The 16,258-nt window shown below is 50.4% G+C and overlaps 3 protein-coding genes across 12 annotated transcripts; 2 read left to right on the top strand and 1 right to left on the bottom strand.

The window, feature by feature from the left end:
• Positions 1–188: 188 nt before the first annotated feature.
• On the top strand, positions 189–2,485 carry CPSF4L (cleavage and polyadenylation specific factor 4 like). The gene is given in 6 exon segments (XM_055795122.1): positions 189–291; positions 591–641; positions 1,113–1,265; positions 1,530–1,625; positions 1,911–2,004; positions 2,368–2,485. Coding segments are annotated over 6 exon segments (615 nt in total).
• Positions 2,486–3,720: 1,235 nt separating this feature from the next.
• Positions 3,721–7,369, bottom strand: C2H17orf80 (chromosome 2 C17orf80 homolog). Of its 3 annotated transcripts, none has more exons than XM_055794736.1 (4): positions 6,047–7,368; positions 5,529–5,636; positions 5,209–5,325; positions 3,721–4,687 (listed from the first exon to the last, which is right to left on the bottom strand). In XM_055794736.1, exons 1-4 carry the CDS (start codon positions 7,281–7,283, stop codon positions 4,662–4,664), a joined length of 1,488 nt encoding a protein of 495 aa, XP_055650711.1. In that variant the 5' UTR covers positions 7,284–7,368; the 3' UTR covers positions 3,721–4,661. The 3 variants fall into 3 exon arrangements, with proteins under 3 accessions (XP_055650711.1, XP_055650710.1, XP_055650712.1); XM_055794735.1 differs by having other exon boundaries at positions 3,721–4,690; positions 6,047–7,367; XM_055794737.1 differs by lacking the exon at positions 5,529–5,636 and having other exon boundaries at positions 3,721–4,690; positions 6,047–7,369.
• A 60-nt stretch (positions 7,370–7,429) lies between these two features.
• Positions 7,430–15,945, top strand: FAM104A (family with sequence similarity 104 member A). 8 transcript variants are annotated; one of them, XM_055794738.1, is made up of 5 exons: positions 7,430–7,609; positions 9,273–9,369; positions 13,254–13,295; positions 13,571–13,633; positions 15,294–15,945. In XM_055794738.1, exons 1-5 carry the CDS (start codon positions 7,563–7,565, stop codon positions 15,534–15,536), a joined length of 492 nt encoding a protein of 163 aa, XP_055650713.1. In that variant the 5' UTR covers positions 7,430–7,562; the 3' UTR covers positions 15,537–15,945. The 8 variants fall into 8 exon arrangements, with proteins under 8 accessions (XP_055650713.1, XP_055650715.1, XP_055650716.1 ...); XM_055794739.1 differs by lacking the exon at positions 7,430–7,609 and adding an exon at positions 11,099–11,211; XM_055794740.1 differs by lacking the exon at positions 13,254–13,295.
• Positions 15,946–16,258: the final 313 nt, after the last annotated feature.

Raw genomic sequence — 16,258 nt, 5'->3', positions numbered from 1 at the left:
GCTGCTGCTTGTGTTGGTTTTGCTCTGGCTTGGGGAGGAGGAGGAGGGTTTCTGAGTGCTGCTGGGGCCTGATGAGCTGCAGAGTGTGGTGCTCCCTTGGGACATCTGTGTGTTCCTTGAGCAGCCCCTTTGCTGCAGTGCTCCTTGCCTGTGCTGTGCTGGAGGTGACTCTTGCTGGAGCAGGGGTGATGCAGGAGCTGGTGGCTGGTGTGGAGAAGATCAGGTTTGACTTGGAGGCTGATGTGGAGCAGCAGCGAGGAGCTCAGCCCCTGCCCTTCCCAGGTATGGGCAGTAAGTTGGAGACAAGGTCCTGTGGCATCCTTGGGAGGTGTTGGGGCTCTCCTCCTTGCTGGTGCTCCTGGCTCTTGCTGCATCCACCACAATGCCTGGGTGCTTCTTGTCCTGCCTCCTCGCTGGGCTCCTGCCTGAGGCCAGGCTGCTCCGGGCATTGCTCACTCATGGATCCATCTGGCACCGTGTTGGGGGGGCTGCTAGTGGAGAGGGCTGAGATGCTTTTGCCCACGATGGCACAGTGGTGCCAGTACTGGGGGCAGTGGGTGAGCACCTCTCTGCTCTGCTTTCCCCCACAGAGCTGAGGGCAGCTGTCTGCAAGTTCTTCCATTGAGGGCTGTGCACCAGGGGCGAGTGCTGAGAAGGGACAGGGATGGGACTGGCACCACCCTACAAGAATATGGGGACACCAGGGAGCCAGACAGGCCCCCCCTCTGCTCCACAAGCAGCCCACGTCCGTGGCAGATCGCTCCATGACACCATGGCCAGTGGGTTGGAGAGTTTTTACCCAAAATGCTAATGCTGCTCAGAGCCCCCTGTTCCCCTGGCCCTTTGGATGAATACTTTTACTCTTCTGCACTGGGGAGGGCTTGGTCCCCCAGGCACTACCAAGGTCTGGTTCCCCTGGGAGGGTTCAAGTGCTGTGCACCCCATGGGTGCTGCAAGTCTCCCACACACCTGGGAAAGCTCCTGCTGGCATGTCCCAAGCCAAGGTGCTGGGGCTGGAGGTGGGTCCTGAGTGCAGGCAGGACTGGAGGGGCTGCCACGGCAGGGGCTGGGGGCGCAGGCGGGCTGTGGCAGTGGGTGTGTGCCGTGGCTAGGTGTGCAGTGCCCCTTCCAGCATGTCAGCGGGGCGAAGATGGTGGTTTGCAAGCGTTGGCTGTGTGGGCTCCGCAAGAAGGGCGATGGCTGCGACTTCCTGCATGAGTACGATGTGACCAAGATGCCCGAGTGCTATTTCCTCTCCAAGTTCGGTAGGTGTGGGACAGGGCTGGGGACCCCAGGGAGCCTCTCCCACCCCAGCACCCATGTTCCTTGGGTCTGGCCTCGAGCAAGCGCCTGATGCCACCTCCTGTCTGTGGGAAGAAATGCCACTGGCACCCACGCAGGGCCACTGGTCCCCAAGCCAAGCCTGGAGTGCTCCTGGGGCACCTTGGTTCCTCTCATTCGGCGCATCCTTGAGTGATTGCCACTGTGTTTGGCTTGAGCGAGCACTGTCCCATCACTTGCTCCCACAGGCCAGTGCAGCAACAAGGACTGTCCTTTCAAGCACACTGATGCCACTGCCAGCACCGTGGGCTGTCCCTGGTACGACCGTGGCTTCTGCAGGCAGGGTGAGCTGCTGGGGTGAGCAGGGGCCACCCGTGTTATCTGCCCACCGGTGATGGGGGGTCTGGACCCCACTGCTGGCCCGACCTCCTGCCACCTCTGAGCCAGAGCAGGGTGAACCAGTGGGCTGTCTGGGGACTGCCTGGGAGTGGGACCAGGTGCCCGGTGGGGATCTGGGCTTGAGGCAGCAAAGACCCCACAGAGCTGAAGGGGAATGGGGCTGCTCCCGAAATCCCTGCAGGGCTGCGGGTGATGCTGTGCCCCCGTAAACTAGAACCTCTCCTTTGCAGGTCCCCTGTGCAAGTACAAGCACACACGGAGGGTGATGTGTGCCAACTACCTCGTTGGCTTCTGCCCAGAAGGACCCAAGTGCAAATTCATGCAGTATGTGCTGGGGGGGGGGGGGGGGGGGGGGGGGCACTCAGCATGCAGCTGGGGGACAACCCCCTCTCCGAGGCTGAGGAGGTGGCTGTGGCCCTTGCAGTGTCTGGGTCAAGGGCAAGGTTGCTTTGGGTCCTTGTCTGGACTCACCGAACCCCTTTGGTCTCTCCCCATGTCCAACCTGAGCTGGTGACCGCAGGGTTTTTGGTGGGTGGGCAGGGGACAGCCCCGGTCCCCATGGGGGTGCCTGGACCAGCTGCCTGAGCCCTGGGATAGCCCTGAGAGGCTGTGGGAGCCACAGGGGGATCTGGGGGTACCGCTTGCCGTGTCCCAGGGAGTAACTGCCTGTCCTCTATCCCTCTCCAGCCTCAAGGCCAGGCTGATGACGAGCAGCACGGATCCATCCAAGGTGATACAGAGAAGGTCCTATGCCATTCTCTCGAGTCGAGGCCCTTTCGCTCTGTGCCTCTGCCCATCGGGGTGATGCGCCAGCTGCCCCTGCCCCACAGCTCTTGCTTCTGCCCCAGCTCATGTGCGAGCCTGCAGGACAGCAGTTGCCAACAGCCTCTCCCACCGTTTTCCCCCCAGGGAGCTGGGTATCCTTGGGGGCTGGATCTGGCTGCTGGTGAGGGGAGTGGATGCAAGGATGTGCCGCCCATGGAGACCACTCTGCCAGCCACTGGCACTACCCAGCACCTGGCAGCACAGCTGTGGGACACCAACAGCTGCTCCCTGGGCCCATAGTGCTCACTTGAACAAGGTACCTGTGTCAAGGTCAGTGTTTTTGGGACTGGGTGGGCTGGGAGCAATGACCTCACCTTGGAGGGGGGGGTGAAGTGCTATGGCAAGGGGCAGGGTGTGGCATGGGGGCTCCCACAGCTTTCTTGACTTGATGTCTGTCTTCTCCCTGGGCCATGTTTCTTGGCCCTGCAGCCTGCCCCCTCGAGCAGCTGGTGTGTGAACCAACTGGGCAGAGCTGTAAGCTGTACTCGGACTGAAATAACCTGGCAGCATGTGAAGGGACTTCTGTGGTAATAAATACTTGGCATCCAGTGGAATAGGCCTGGAGATCAGTGAACCCTAGTGTCCCTCTGGGTTGGTTTATTGCAGTTGGAGGTCTTGGGTTGCTGCTGGCAGGCGAGAGCCATGCTGGAAGGAGGCAGGGTCCATTAGCCTGCTTGCTGCCAGTGTGAAAATGAACGTGTGGTAACGTGGCGATGGATTGATCCAGCACAAATTGATGCCTGCCTCTCCCTGACCCTTCAGTGTGGAGAGAAAGTCATTACGGCTCCAAGTGTGGAAGATGCAGCTGGAAATCCTGCTGGGGAAGTGACTCAAGTGCTCCCGCATGGACTGTGGAAGGACACCATACAGTGCAATGAAGCCAGTGAGACAGCTACCACGGCAGTTGCTGGACTGGAAAAGCCAGTTGGTTTTGCTCAGCACCAGCTCTCACAGGTCTTTGCACAAACAGCAGAGAGGTCACAGCTTCCCTAATGCAACTGAAGTGGGACTGTTCACAGCTGCCTCTGTTCCCTCCCATGCAGCCGGCTGTGTGTGGACAGTGACTGCTCCCGCTGCCCCTATGCAATCACAGGTTTGATGGGGTGTGGGACCAGCTTGTGCTGGGGTCCTGGGCAGATGAGGGTGTGGGTGTGCTAATCCCCTGCAAAACAGGGTAAGAAGCACCATGTTTGAGAACACATGACACCAAGCAGGAAAGGAAAACTCACAAAGGTTTTTACTGCTGGTGAGAGGGAGTTTTTGGTGAAACACCTCTGACACAGTACTACTGCACTGCTCTTTGAATAAACAGTTCAGGCTTCTTGGCTTTTTTTCTTTTACCCTTCATGCCTGTCACATGACCAATCCTTTTCCAGACATGTTTGGTGATGGCAGGCTACAACTAGCACTCTCATAACTGTCCTCATTTGTCTGATGCAGACATCGGTTTGCCCTTTGGGCACAACAGCTAATCCAATGGACTTTTATTCCTCCAGAAATAGGGCGCTGTGGTCTCAGTGCTGCTGCTTTCATGCCTTCACAAAGGTCCCTCCCTCAGAGCCTCAGCAGTCCCACTAGCGCCATGCTGACGGCAAAGCGGGGGGCTGGGTGTCCTTTGTGGAAAGGCCTTGCAGAAACCACCCTTCTCCTGCCAGCTGGCAGCAAACCCCATCCCGCTCCCTGTGGAGAAGGGTAAGTAAAAGGTGGGCTGTGCCTGGTACAACTCTGCTAACTTAAAGGGCTGAAGCCACAACCCATCACAAACTGTACTGCCAAACACTCTGACTACAACATATGTGTCAGTTAACAGGACAGCTCCTTGACCTGTGCTGTTAATATAGATTGTGTTGTCCCAAAGCCAGAGATCTGGGTTCTGCATGCTATAGCAACTCTACTACATCCAGACCTTGGATGGGTGGCTCTCAACACCTCTTTCAGTACAAAGTGTTGCCTGAACAAAGCAGTAACCACAGGCTGTTACTGTCGGCATCTACAGGAGGGTAACTGAAGAGCAGCCCTCAACTACATAACCTGTCTCTGACAGTAAATGGGCCTTTGCTTATTTGAATCCCTGTTGGGGTACCGGTTCTGAGCACTTCTGATGACTCAACAGTCAAACACTGGTGATGGTTCCTTGGGTGCTGTTTCAGCTTCTTTCAGTGGTATTTACGCCAGCGACGACCTTCTAGAAAAACAGGGGAGAGGAGGAAAAAAAAAACAAACAACAAAGAACAGTGTTAGCACAGTGCTATGTTCAGGGACTACATGAATGTGCTTTGCCCAGCAGTGATGAGCATGAAACTGACGGCAGTCTTCTCTGTTCATGTGCTGTAGAATGGCACATGAGAGCAAATCCTGCTAAGGAAACTACACAAACACCAGTAAATCCCTTGTCAGTTATGAGTAAATCCAGGGAATGGGTGCTTAGTGTTGGAGTATCTCCTCCCTCTGCTTTATGCAGGGTTTAAAAGTGCTACTGACTGTTCCTAGTGCTCTCCAGGGAGAAGGTGAGAACCAGCAACTGCTATTGCTGCCTTTGTTAGCTAAATTCTTCTGCCTACCTAAGCCAGGTCAGAATACTGTTCTCTGAGCTCTGGTATTAATCTTAACTGTGAAGTATTTAAATTATTTCAGAGCTTGAATTGACATGCTGCAAAAGTGAGAATTCCTGACATAAGACAGACACCAAGAAGGAAATCTTACTGATGTGCTGATAGTTCCAGCCATAGCTGAGGAGGCAGTATCCAGCCAGCAGCATGGAGATCCCAACTGGTCCACCCCTCTTCATGTTGATGTATCTGTTGTAATAGCTGCTCCAGGCTGTTGGAACAGAAACGCAAAGGTCAAATCATGCACAGGCCTTAAGAATCCATTGGTTTCCATGTAACTTTTCAAAGTGAAATTGCTGGGCTCTCTTTATTTACTTCTTGGTAAAGATCCAGACTGGCCACTTGGACCAGGCTGCAGCAACTAAATCATGAAGTGGGACAATTCTGCCCCAAGAGCCAGGAATTTAGCCTCACCTTTCTGCACTCCTCCAAGCAGCCCCTGGGGAGAAAAGTTGCAGGTGGCCAGCCACATGGGCAGCTCCCCCAGCCTTACATCCATCAGATGCCTTTCTGAGAGGGGACCTGTGTGGTGAGAAGTCAGAGTGGTCAAAGGGTGGAAAGAGAGGGCAATGCCTGTGGTGCTTGTGTCCCCTGTGCTGCACGGTGAGCACAGACCTGGTATCTGACACGGCTGCAAGTGGCTTGAGGCTGACTCCTCAGAAATGAAGAGTGAATCATGTCTACCACAAAGTGAGTTCACTCCATCAGCCCAAACATGCAAAAGCCTGACTTAAACCTAAATAAAAACATAAACCTTTGGTTTTGCAGGCTGGAGGGCTGAACAGTTAACTGCCTTGGATCCTTCCTGGACTCCTCTCTGAACAAGCCCAGCAGCTTAGAATTCCCAACCCCTCCTTTCCCATTCCTATCGGACAGTTTAGCCTGACACCACAGTAAATCTCAGCAACGAAGACTTTTGTTTCTCATGTTACCTTGCTGTCCCTCTGCAAAATTGCCCTTTGGTGTCTTCACTGTGATCCTCCTGCCTTCTTGGAAAGGCTTCCCTGGAAAAATGCTCAGCCCATCATAATTAGGATGTAAGTCTGGAAACCACTCCAAGCCCATGGCACCTGCCTGCACATTCCTGCCAGAGGCCTGGGATGGACAGATGGGTTGGCTTTTGGAGGTGTGGAGCAAGAACTGCGGGAGTGCCAGCTCAGAGTCCCTCCTTGCATTCAGGATGGGCTCAGAAACTACAGCCATCTGCTTCTTGCGCTCTCTATGCTTTTGTATGCTGGTTAGGTAATTGTTGGACGTCCCTTCATCGTGACCTCTGAATTGCTCTGTCAATAACAGATGGAGGTTCTTGGTATGCAAAGCAGGAAGAGGGGCTTTATGTTCCACATCAACTTCTTGGCACACCTGCTTCTCTTCTGTCACTGTTTTGTCTGTTCCCTCCTGCTGAATGAGGTCACCAGGGCCACTTCTGCAGTCAGTTTCAGGGGGATCTCGAAGTACGTGGGCTTTTGTTGCTTTTAAACTACGGCCTTTTTCTCCCTTTTTGCTGGCAGACACGTTCTCCACAGCTCCATGGCTGTGCGTCTCTCTGTGTGTGGTTTCTGCAACCGTTATTCCCTCCTGCTGGAGCCTGCCTGGATCCGGCCCTTCCGCCGGGGCGCAGTGTGTGCAGTGCCTCCCGGCGGCAGTGCCCCCGCTCCTCTCCCCGGTCACCCCGGCGCGCTGCTTCTCTGTGACTATTCTCAGCCCATTTCTCAGCGTTTCAGGTGGATCTTTAATCCCCTCGGGGAGCAAACCAAGGCAACCGGCTCCGCGCTGCACCGCGGGATCCGCCTGCCGCGCCGCGCCGCGCCCACCGGGCTGGCGGCGAGGCTCAGGGCCGGGCCCCCCACCCCGCTCGGCCGCCGCCGCCTTCCCCTTCCGGGCCGCCGCCTCCCGGGGGGCCGCAGCGGGCAGCCCTACGCTGGGGCCGGCCGGCCGCTTGCTGCTCTTACCGGCCGCTGCCGCCCGCGGCCCACTGCCCGCCCCGGGGCCGGCTCCGCCGCCGGGCGTGGAGGCCCCAGCGCCTGGGCCTAGGCTTGGGCCGGGCCGCGGGGCACTGCCGGGGGCCGGGCTCGGCGCGGCCTTGCAATGCGGGAGGTGGGCGCGGAGCCGCTTGAAGGGCCTGCGGCAGTGCGGGCACAGCTCCCGCCCCGGCGGCGCGGCGGCCATGGCCCCGCCACCCTCCCCGGGCCGCGCTGCCGTCAGCCGCAGCCGCCGCCACCCCCGGCGGGGCCCGGGCCCTGCGCATGCGCGGCCGCCCGGCGCGCGCGGTGACGCCGGGGGCGGGGCCGGCCCGCGGAGGGCCTTACGCAGGCGCAGGAGGCGGAGGCGCCGGAAGCGGCGGTTGGAGCCGGACGGGGTCGGCTCTCCTCAGCGGTGGGCGGCGGGGCCGCGCCGCAGCCTCTCGCCTTTCTCCGTCCCGCCTCGTAGAGCTCAGCCCAGACCGCCATGAGCTGCCGGCAGCCGCTGCCGAGCGAGCGAGGAGCCAGACAGAGGTGGGGGACGAGCCGGGGTGGGGGAGGGGAGCGCGGCCTGAGGGGAGGCGGTGGCTGGGCTGGGGCCTGGGCCGAGCGGCGGGGGCTCGGCCTCGCGGGGGCAGGCCCTCGGGCCCCGCGGCGGGGTGTCTCGGGGTGGGGAGGGTGTGTGGCGGCCGAGGGGGTTGCGCTGCCCCAAAGGGGCCGGCTTGAGCGAAGAGGTGCGCGGATGGGCCGAGTTGCGAGGGGGCCGGTTGGGGAGGGGCAGCCCCCTGGGCTCTGGAGGGGCTTAAGCTGGGGCTGGGGCGGCGGTGAGCGGTAAGGGTGTAGCCGGGGGCGGGGGGGCGGCTGGCTGCCTTCGGGAGATCAAACGGGCGTGGAGAACGGCGAGGGTATGGGGGGCCTGCGGTGTGCTGGGGGGCCGTTGCTAGGCGGGCCCTGTTGCGTGGTGGGGGAGAGACAGGAGGGACCGTGAAGCCGCAGGAGCTGGGCCGTGAGCGCCCGGCATTGTGAGGCAGCAGGGCAGACCGGGGCGATTGAGGTGTTGACTTTGTTTGTGGGCTGCCGGCGTTAAGAGAAGGAGGGGCCTGGAGGCGACGCCGGTGTGGAGCAGGGAGAGAAATGGCTTCTCTGAGAAGAGTGGTTCCAGGAGAGGGAGAAGCCAGTGGACGGTGGTGGGTAGCGGCTGAGAGTGCTGTGGGCATCCCTGGGATGGGAGAGTGAGGTGGCAGCGCCTGGTCTGTAGGCGTGGACCAAATACTGGTAGCTGAGTCTGCTGCAGAAGCTTGTCTGTAAGAAAAGATTTGGTTATAAATACCTCACTTGAGTCCATTTTGACTCATTTGAGTACATACTCATTTTCAGGCACCAAACAGCTCTATCCTATAATTCGGATAGTACCCAGCACACTGAGGTCCTGGGTGACCTGTGGTGGTTGTAGTGTGGGAAAAATCATTTGATATTAATACTAAAATTCTGCAGACACTGAGAGATGTTGGTCTGCAGGATTTCTAGGTTACTGTTGTTGATCAGCTGCTGTGAAGCAACACTGATGCCATAAGAGGATGGCAAATGTATCAGAAGCGGGGAAGGGTTTGTCTTCCATGAGGTGTTTTCTGACAGAACTTTCCACATGGAAAGCAATGTTGCTCAGGAACGTAACTTGACTTCAAATGCTGTCAGAGTGGAGAGACTGAATAAAGCAAATGATACATAGGCGCTAACTGTAGGCCTATGTAAGCAAGATCAACATAATCAGGTATTTATTGGAAGTATGGTCACAGCTACTTTTCCGGGCTGCTTTTCTCAGCCTGTCAGGTGTCAGTCAAAGTCCCAGGCTTATTTTTAGACATGCCCGAGTACTGAGAGCAGTTGCAAGGCTAAGAATTGTCAAACGAGTTTTAGAAAGATGCTCAGCACTGGTTTGAATGGCAGGTGTGACTCCACGTCCCTTAAACTGATACAACAGCATCAGCCTGGCTGCTTGGTGAGAAACGTAATCGTTTTCTCTCTGTTCTGTAGACAACTGCTAAAAAGAATATGAAAGTCCACAGCACCTTAGAGGTTTAGATATACCATTGTTACTTTCTCAAGTTCTCCCGCTTTTTTTTGTAGAACAAAACAGAAGGCATATTCAGTAAGCTGATAATATTTTTTGTTTCCTTTCTTCCTGAACTTTCTTCAGGAAGAGGAGACGGAATGGCAATGAGGATGACTGTCATGTTCCCCAGACAAAACGTAGTACCAGGAATACTGTCCTTCAGGACTCTTGGGACACTGAGGTGAGAGCCTTCTCGGGCAAATTGTCTCCTTTAATGCTGGATTTAAATAATGGTTTGAATATTCTGTGAAATTTTATTCACGGACAGTAGTTAATGAAAACACTTTTTTTTTTTTTTTTTTGCTTTGTGTATGAGGTCATGAGGTTTGACTCTGTTAGGTACTTAAGAGATTGAAATCTGTGAAATGTGGTTTGGAAACCAGCATGTTTTCCAGTGAACCTGGTTATTTTTGACCTGAATATTTCTGTTAAAGTATTTCAAATACTGATGTGTAGCACCCAAGTGAAGATACAGGAAAAGCATTTGCTGCCACTTCTAGTTCTGCTGTCTGAAATGAGTTGTAACATACCCAGAGCCAAGGAGATGACTAGGGTAGATTACAAGTGCATGTGGTCACTTTGCCTGGTCATCTACTCTTCCAACTTAGCATTTACTTACACTAATGTGATTATTTGTGGTAGAAAGTCAAAAAGCATTCCAACTAGTGTGATACACAAAGTGCCTGTTGCAAGCAGTAGTGCTTATCTGATGTTTAAAAAATGCTCTGACAGAACTTGCTGGTTTAAGCAAGACTCACTTGTTCACAGCTGAAACATTGGAACTCAAACTATTTGGTTTCTACTCATATTTACCGTGATCTTTTGCTGGACGTGGGATAATTTGTCACTTATTCTCTCATCGCTTGCATGACAGGTGTTCCAGGATAGTACAATTTGCTGGCTATGAGATTATTTTTTAAAAAAAAAAAATGCTCATTTCCAAACTGCTGCCAGATTTCCTGAATTGTTGCCTGTATTAATCATCTGAAAATTCACTGTATGCATTTCTAATTAGCAATGTAGTTCTGTTGCAAAATGTTAATGAAAAAGATCATGCAGAGCAGAGGCTCCCTCCTGGTTTGTTAAAGGAATAACTCCTGGAAGTTAATGGAAAGGATTTCTCTCTAAGTGTTTTGAAATATCCTTATAGTTTTTTGTACAGCCTTCTCACTCTGAGGATTGACTGTAATGAGTAGTTACAAACTACTGTGGTTATATTGAAATACTGACTGTACTTTGCAGGAAGTATTTAGTGCTGTGTAACTTTGAGCAACATATCTTTTATCATATGATAATGGTTTCAAATGTAGATTGACATTTAAAATGATACAAAGCTCTGTATCCCACTGTTCCTTTTGTGAGGGAGACTTTCTTTTAACCCATACACCTTTGCAAGTAGCTGATGTGGTAGTCGGCGATGTTGTATAGAAAGTGCTCTAACAGCCGAGACATTCATCACAAAGAAACTTGCCATGATGAAAAACATTCCTGGTTCCTGTATTGCTGTTTTGCCAGAAGTAAGACTTGCTGGGTTGAAGTTGGTGTTGCTTCTCAGGTATAACGGGTAGAATCATAAATAGCTGCTTGCCATCTGACACTGAATCACTTGTCCAACAGGTTAAATGCCTCTTCATGTGTAGAGTAGTTAATGGCTAAACAAGCTTTGTGGCGGGAGGAGGAAGAATTTAGTGTGGAACAAGGGATTGAAGTAGGAGTAATGAAATTAAGAATATCAGGAAAAACCTTAATGGTGAGTGGCAGAAGCACCTTTGCTTGTCACATGAACACTTGGCGTTTGACTGGGCAAAGCCGCTAAAATGCAGAAATGGAAATAGTCTTGTAGTAGCCACACAAGAGCGGATGACCTTAACTCTGTCCTTAATGGCTGTTTTGTTTGGGGTGCCTGCAAGTGAACAGCATGGGCATGAGCTGTCTGCCCCGCCACCAGCGCAGGCAGTGCAGAGCTCAGTTGCTGAGGCTAACATTAGGACTCCTGCTTCATGCATGCGTTTGTGTTGTACAGGTATGTTTTTAACACATTAAACCCTGATGTGCAGACAAGGATAATTTCTTACTGTTGATGCTAAAGTGGGGGAATGCGCCTGCTGGACACAGTTTTACAAAAATCAATGTTCCCTTTCTTGAGGGAACAAAATTCACAATGTCATCTACTGATGAATAGATTTTGTTTGTTTGTTTGTTTTCTTGTAATGTAGGATTACTGAACTGAGCATGCCCAGAAACTGAAGTCAGTACTATTCAAATGTTTCTTTAAGGGTTTCTTGTGCCAAATGGAGAAATTACTGTGCTTACAGTGCACAAGTGCTTGTGATTGATGTCACTTCAAAATTCTTGGCCATTTGCAGTGCTTTTATTTAGTTTTATGATACTTCACCATTTGCAAAGACAGCTCTTGCTGATTAAAAATCTTCACTAGCTTTAGGATATTGAACTAGGAGAGAAAGTGTGTGTGTAGGAGCAATTTGTAACTTCAAAGAGTACAGGAGAAGAGAATTGCTTTTCATCTAAAGGCATATGCACACCTGCTTTTTGTGAAACATTAGCTAAATCGGTGATTTCCTTTGCCTTCGTTCAGTTGAAAGTGGACTGTTTTCTCTTACAGAGTGTGCTTTAATTGAAAGCATAACAGTATGAAAATCAGGCAGCCTTGTTACTAAAACTGGCTTTTGTCAGGATTTCTTTCAGTTTTGTTGGGTTTTTTTAATGTCTTGCTCTTCATAGCTGACCACAGTATGTGTAAGATGAGGGGAGATATTTTTTTTCTTGGTGGCAGCTCAAACATGGGCTGTTCAGTGATGTTGTCCCTCAGTCCCTCACTTCGAATCCTGCTGCTCACGTGAGCTAGGTTTAATACAAAAGGGTATTGCTGCTTTCTCCCGCTAGATTGTCCTTTCACCCAGAGTAGACATCATTCTTGCCTCTGACTTTCACAGGGGGAACCTGAGATTCTCTTCAACCTGTCAGCCCTGCTTCTTGGCAGATTGCTGTAACAATGTGCAATTCCTGCTCCTCCTGGAACAAACCACCCCCACGCTCCTTAGGTGACAGCCACCCTGGGGATGACAGTAAACTTTTGCTTTGCAGTTCAGTCCATGCACAGGCACACAACGAAAACGCTAGACTAGAACTACAGCGAGCATTAAACATTAGCGAAGCAGAGCGTTTGCAACTGCATTTCACTTCCTGTTCAGCCTGTCCTTTGTTTACCAGGTTAGCTGTGGTATTTTCCCTGGTACTCAATAAATCCAGTGAAAGCCCTTCCTACTCTCCCGTCACTGCTGGCCTGTACACCAGTCGGGCACAGCTGTAGTGAGGGGCCAGCTGCAAGCAGCTGCTCAAGGGAATTGTGAGAACCTGCACTTGTGCTCTGCAACCTGGGGAATCACCAGTGAAAAGGCCTTTGCTCAGATTTTCCCTGGGAAGGAAGGGAGTCTGCAGTGTTCTGGCTAACTTTTCCTTCCTAAATAACTTCTGTAAAACCTGATTTCTTGTGGTTCCTCTTTGTTGTTCTGGCCGATGACAGGGTTCCCCACAGCTTAGAAATACTGTTGGTTTATTGGTAGAGATTGCTGACACACGGCAGCAGTCGCTTCCCTCAAATCAAAGTTTTTGTCTAGTATTGCAGCAGTGCCACTCTAGCATTACATGACTGAGGAAGGGCTGGTCTTAAATTCTAACTGGAACCAGATAACATCTCTGTTAAACTCATCTTGAAAGATTTTGAGAGCAGCAGGGTCTGAGTGGGCTGTTTCTTAAGTTCCTGCCATGAGTGAGTGAGGTGCTACATCACAGATCAGCAGATTAAGGTGTTTATCAGGACATTTGTTTGGAAATTATTTAAAACTTCTGTAGCTACTCAGTGTGATGTTAAGAGGGGCTAATAAGTCAGGTAAACCTTGAAGATGCCCTTTTGATACTTAAAGTACTCAAACTTTAGTTGGGCTACTTTCCTTTGCCCTTTTGCTTAAAACTTTGTTTCATTGTGTAGATGCCTGTCATTGCTGACATGATGACTTTAAGGATTCTTTTTTTGTCTAATTGTAGTCCAAATGCGTAACAGAATGTGCACCACAGCCTGGGGAAATGGTAGGTCTTTGATGTGATTTGGGCAATAAACGGGCTTCACGTGCTAGTGAATTTTTGCATTAGAGAAATGGAAATAAAGAGGGTCTGACAAACCAGATCTGTCAACAGCCTTAGATGTAGGAAGCACGTCCCAGGACACAATCTCAGCTTTAAAAAAAAACCTAAGATATGCATCAAGTAATAATTATTAACCACTCTGAAATATTTGTTAAGATGTGAGACTTTAGTAGTAAGTAATACCAGGTTCTCATTTCAATTTTTACCTTGATTTTCAGAAGGTGGCTGTAACGAAAAACAGTAAGGAACACAGACTAAAAGGAAACAAAGTGTCCTGTGCGGTGGGTTTCTCTCCAAGGCTGCTGTGACTTGTTTAGTGTAACAGCGTTGCATTTCAGTTATTTGTGCTTCTATGCAAAATGAGGTGGGCTAGCAAGCACCATTTTGTGGCTCCTCTCTGTCCTTCTAGTGTTCTCTCTCCCTCTCTAGTGTTAGCAGCATTAGGAAAAGGAGCTGGTTGCTCATATAGTTACATCTGCTGCTTCCTCAAGAATGACTTCACATGTGTTTTGTTGTTTTCTCCTTGCTAGCTGAACCTAACACACCAGCTGTGGGTGCAGCCTTGGTGCCATTGTCTTGCTTGCTGTACTACAACAGAACTGAAGCATTTTTGGTGCTTAGCAAAACAAGGAAATTTATATCGTTGAATTGTCATGATCGATTGTGGAATCAGTGCTGCGGGGTTTCCAGCTGGCGCTGAGATGTGGTCCACCTCACACATTCATACAGTGCCTTCCTGGGCCTTTCTCACTGCTCATTGACTTGTGGGGTGCAGTTTGTGCCATTCTTCAGATTTACTCCAAAGCAAGGCCTTCTGGATGTGGTGCTGACTGTTAAATTACTGTGGACTTCTTTACATTTGTCTTCCTCTGCTGTAGCCACCAAGCTTTGAATTCTGTAGTTTTATTTTAATACTTACAAAAATCTGGGTGGGGGTTTTATCTGCTGTCACTTATGTTGGCTGCTTTTGTGAATTTATTTCTTATGGGATGGCAAAGTAGCCATTCATTGATTCTTAAGCACCTAAATATTTGCAGTGTTGTCCTGAACAGCATATTGCACAGTAATGAAATATTTCAGCTGTAACTAATAGAACCTTTTATTAGCAGCCCTTAAAATGGTGTAAGCCGAACAGTTTTATGTCTTTGAAACACTGAAAAGGATGGCTAATGCTCTTCCAGTCATTACCATGAAATGTGTTTATCCTAAATGCTAGCAAATGAGCCCTGTCCTCTACGCAAGCTAAATCATAAGTTCTCTTCTCTGCATGTGGAAGTTTTCAATGCCTGTTGCTCTTGACATGACAGTGAAAGTAAATTATTATGAAAAACTTAACTGGGAGAAGAGTAGTTGTATGTTTGTCAAGGTGTTCAAAGACTTAAAATGGGTATCCTGTTGCATTTGTTTTTAACAGCCTGTTGCTTTGGATGCTTCAGATCTCATTTTAGAAAGATCAGTTTGTAGGGAAATGCTTTGCATGGTGCTTACCTAGAATGTCTGCTAGAACAGAAGTGATAAACTTTCCTTGTGCCCTGCCTGCTTTTACTGACACGTGCAGTTCAGTAGGAATGTTCTTTATTTTCCAATTCTCGGATGAATTCAGCAAACTTCACTAGTGCTAACGTGGGTCATGGGGACAGAGCTGGTGGGCCTAAACCCAAAAGATTGAAATCCAATGTGCTGGAGGTCAGCGAACCTCTGGGTGAAGGCTTGCTCATCCCTTCAGCTCTGTGACGCTTTTCATGTGTTGGCAATAACAGAAGCTATGAATGCCAAGAAAGCACTTGGTGGATTTACATTAGTCCATCAGGCTGAATGTGAGCCTGAAAAATCTGGAAGGGAGGGACTTAACTGTAAAGATTGTTTGCTTACCTGCGGTGTTTCATTAGGGACAAGAGAGAAAACTGTGTGATTTTGCTGTTAACCTTCTCTTTGTCTCAGTCCTCCAGCAGCGATAGCGGCAGCAGCAGCAGCAGCTGTAGTAGCAGTAGCATCAACAGCCCTGACAGAGTGTGCGGTGCAGAAACCAGCCTAAACCCGATAATTGCAGGATCCAGCCCTGTCTCCTCTCAGTCCTTCCATGAGCAGTCTGCACTAAGCCAAGGTCCTTACTTCCACATCAACCAGATCCTGAAGGAGGCACACTTTCACAGCTTACAAAGCCGGGGACGCCTTCCTACATGATGGACCAGCAGTTCCCTGCCTTCTGTGAAGGGACAGCACTGTGTAGATTTGATATTTCAACTTAAAAGTTTGTTAAAATGGAGTTGCACAAAATGCCTGTTGCCTTTTCAGTCTATATTTGAAATAACAGGTTAACAGGAAATTGTTTACTTGTGGTTTGCTGCACTATTGCAATGCAAAAGGGGCTTTGAAGCAATTTTTATAGGATTCTTTTTGGGGTGGTTATAAAGTATGTGTCAAGAGGAGACTGAGGAATCCACATCTGTGTTATAGTATTGCAAAATTTCCAATTCCAATAGACTGCCTAATCTGTTTGTTAGCAATTTGTTGCTTTATGTAAAGTTCTCTCAAGCGTTCATCTTCAGTTTTATAAGTCTTTTTTAATTTCAATAAACTAGTAAAAAACTTATTTGGCAACACAATTTTTTTGAGCACTTAGTGTTAATAAGATAGTAACTGGCATCCCTTAGGAATGCCCCAGCTGTGCAGCTTAGGATGTGATGAGCCTTATCTTGCTTGATCTGTACTGCTGCAGTACTGAAAAGAAAATGTGAAACTAGAACTGGGAGCGCTGAGGAGGCAGCTGTAGCCAGTGTCAGGTGCCTGCTGGGTTTGCCACTGAGAAGAGTAGTGAGTAGCCTGGGGAGGGGTTTTCAAAGGAGGGAGGAGTCTTACGTTGCTCTACTACCTACTTCTAGCTGGGAGATGTTTTGTTTTCTGTT

This window comes from Falco peregrinus, chromosome 2 (assembly GCF_023634155.1).
Source record: "Falco peregrinus isolate bFalPer1 chromosome 2, bFalPer1.pri, whole genome shotgun sequence".
NCBI lineage: Eukaryota > Metazoa > Chordata > Aves > Falconiformes > Falconidae > Falco > Falco peregrinus.
The sequence above is the reverse complement of the archived record's forward strand: the minus strand, read 5'-3'. Positions and strand labels throughout refer to the sequence as shown.

Bases quoted from the DNA above. Each gene is read 5' to 3' on its own strand.
- C2H17orf80 (XM_055794735.1), bottom strand. From the start codon at position 7,283: ATGGCCGCCGCGCCGCCGGGGCGGGAGCTGTGCCCGCACTGCCGCAGG. The intron at 5,326-5,528 runs GTGAGGCTAAAT...CTGTTCCAACAG, and splicing joins GCTTGGAGGAGTGCAGAAAG to CCTGGAGCAGCTATTACAAC. The intron at 4,691-5,208 runs GTAAGATTTCCT...CTGTTTTTCTAG, and splicing joins CTGGAACTATCAGCACATCA to AAGGTCGTCGCTGGCGTAAA.
- FAM104A (XM_055794738.1), top strand. From the start codon at position 7,563: ATGAGCTGCCGGCAGCCGCTGCCGAGCGAGCGAGGAGCCAGACAGAG. The intron at 7,610-9,272 runs GTGGGGGACGAG...AACTTTCTTCAG, and splicing joins GAGCGAGGAGCCAGACAGAG to GAAGAGGAGACGGAATGGCA. The intron at 9,370-13,253 runs GTGAGAGCCTTC...GTCTAATTGTAG, and splicing joins AGGACTCTTGGGACACTGAG to TCCAAATGCGTAACAGAATG.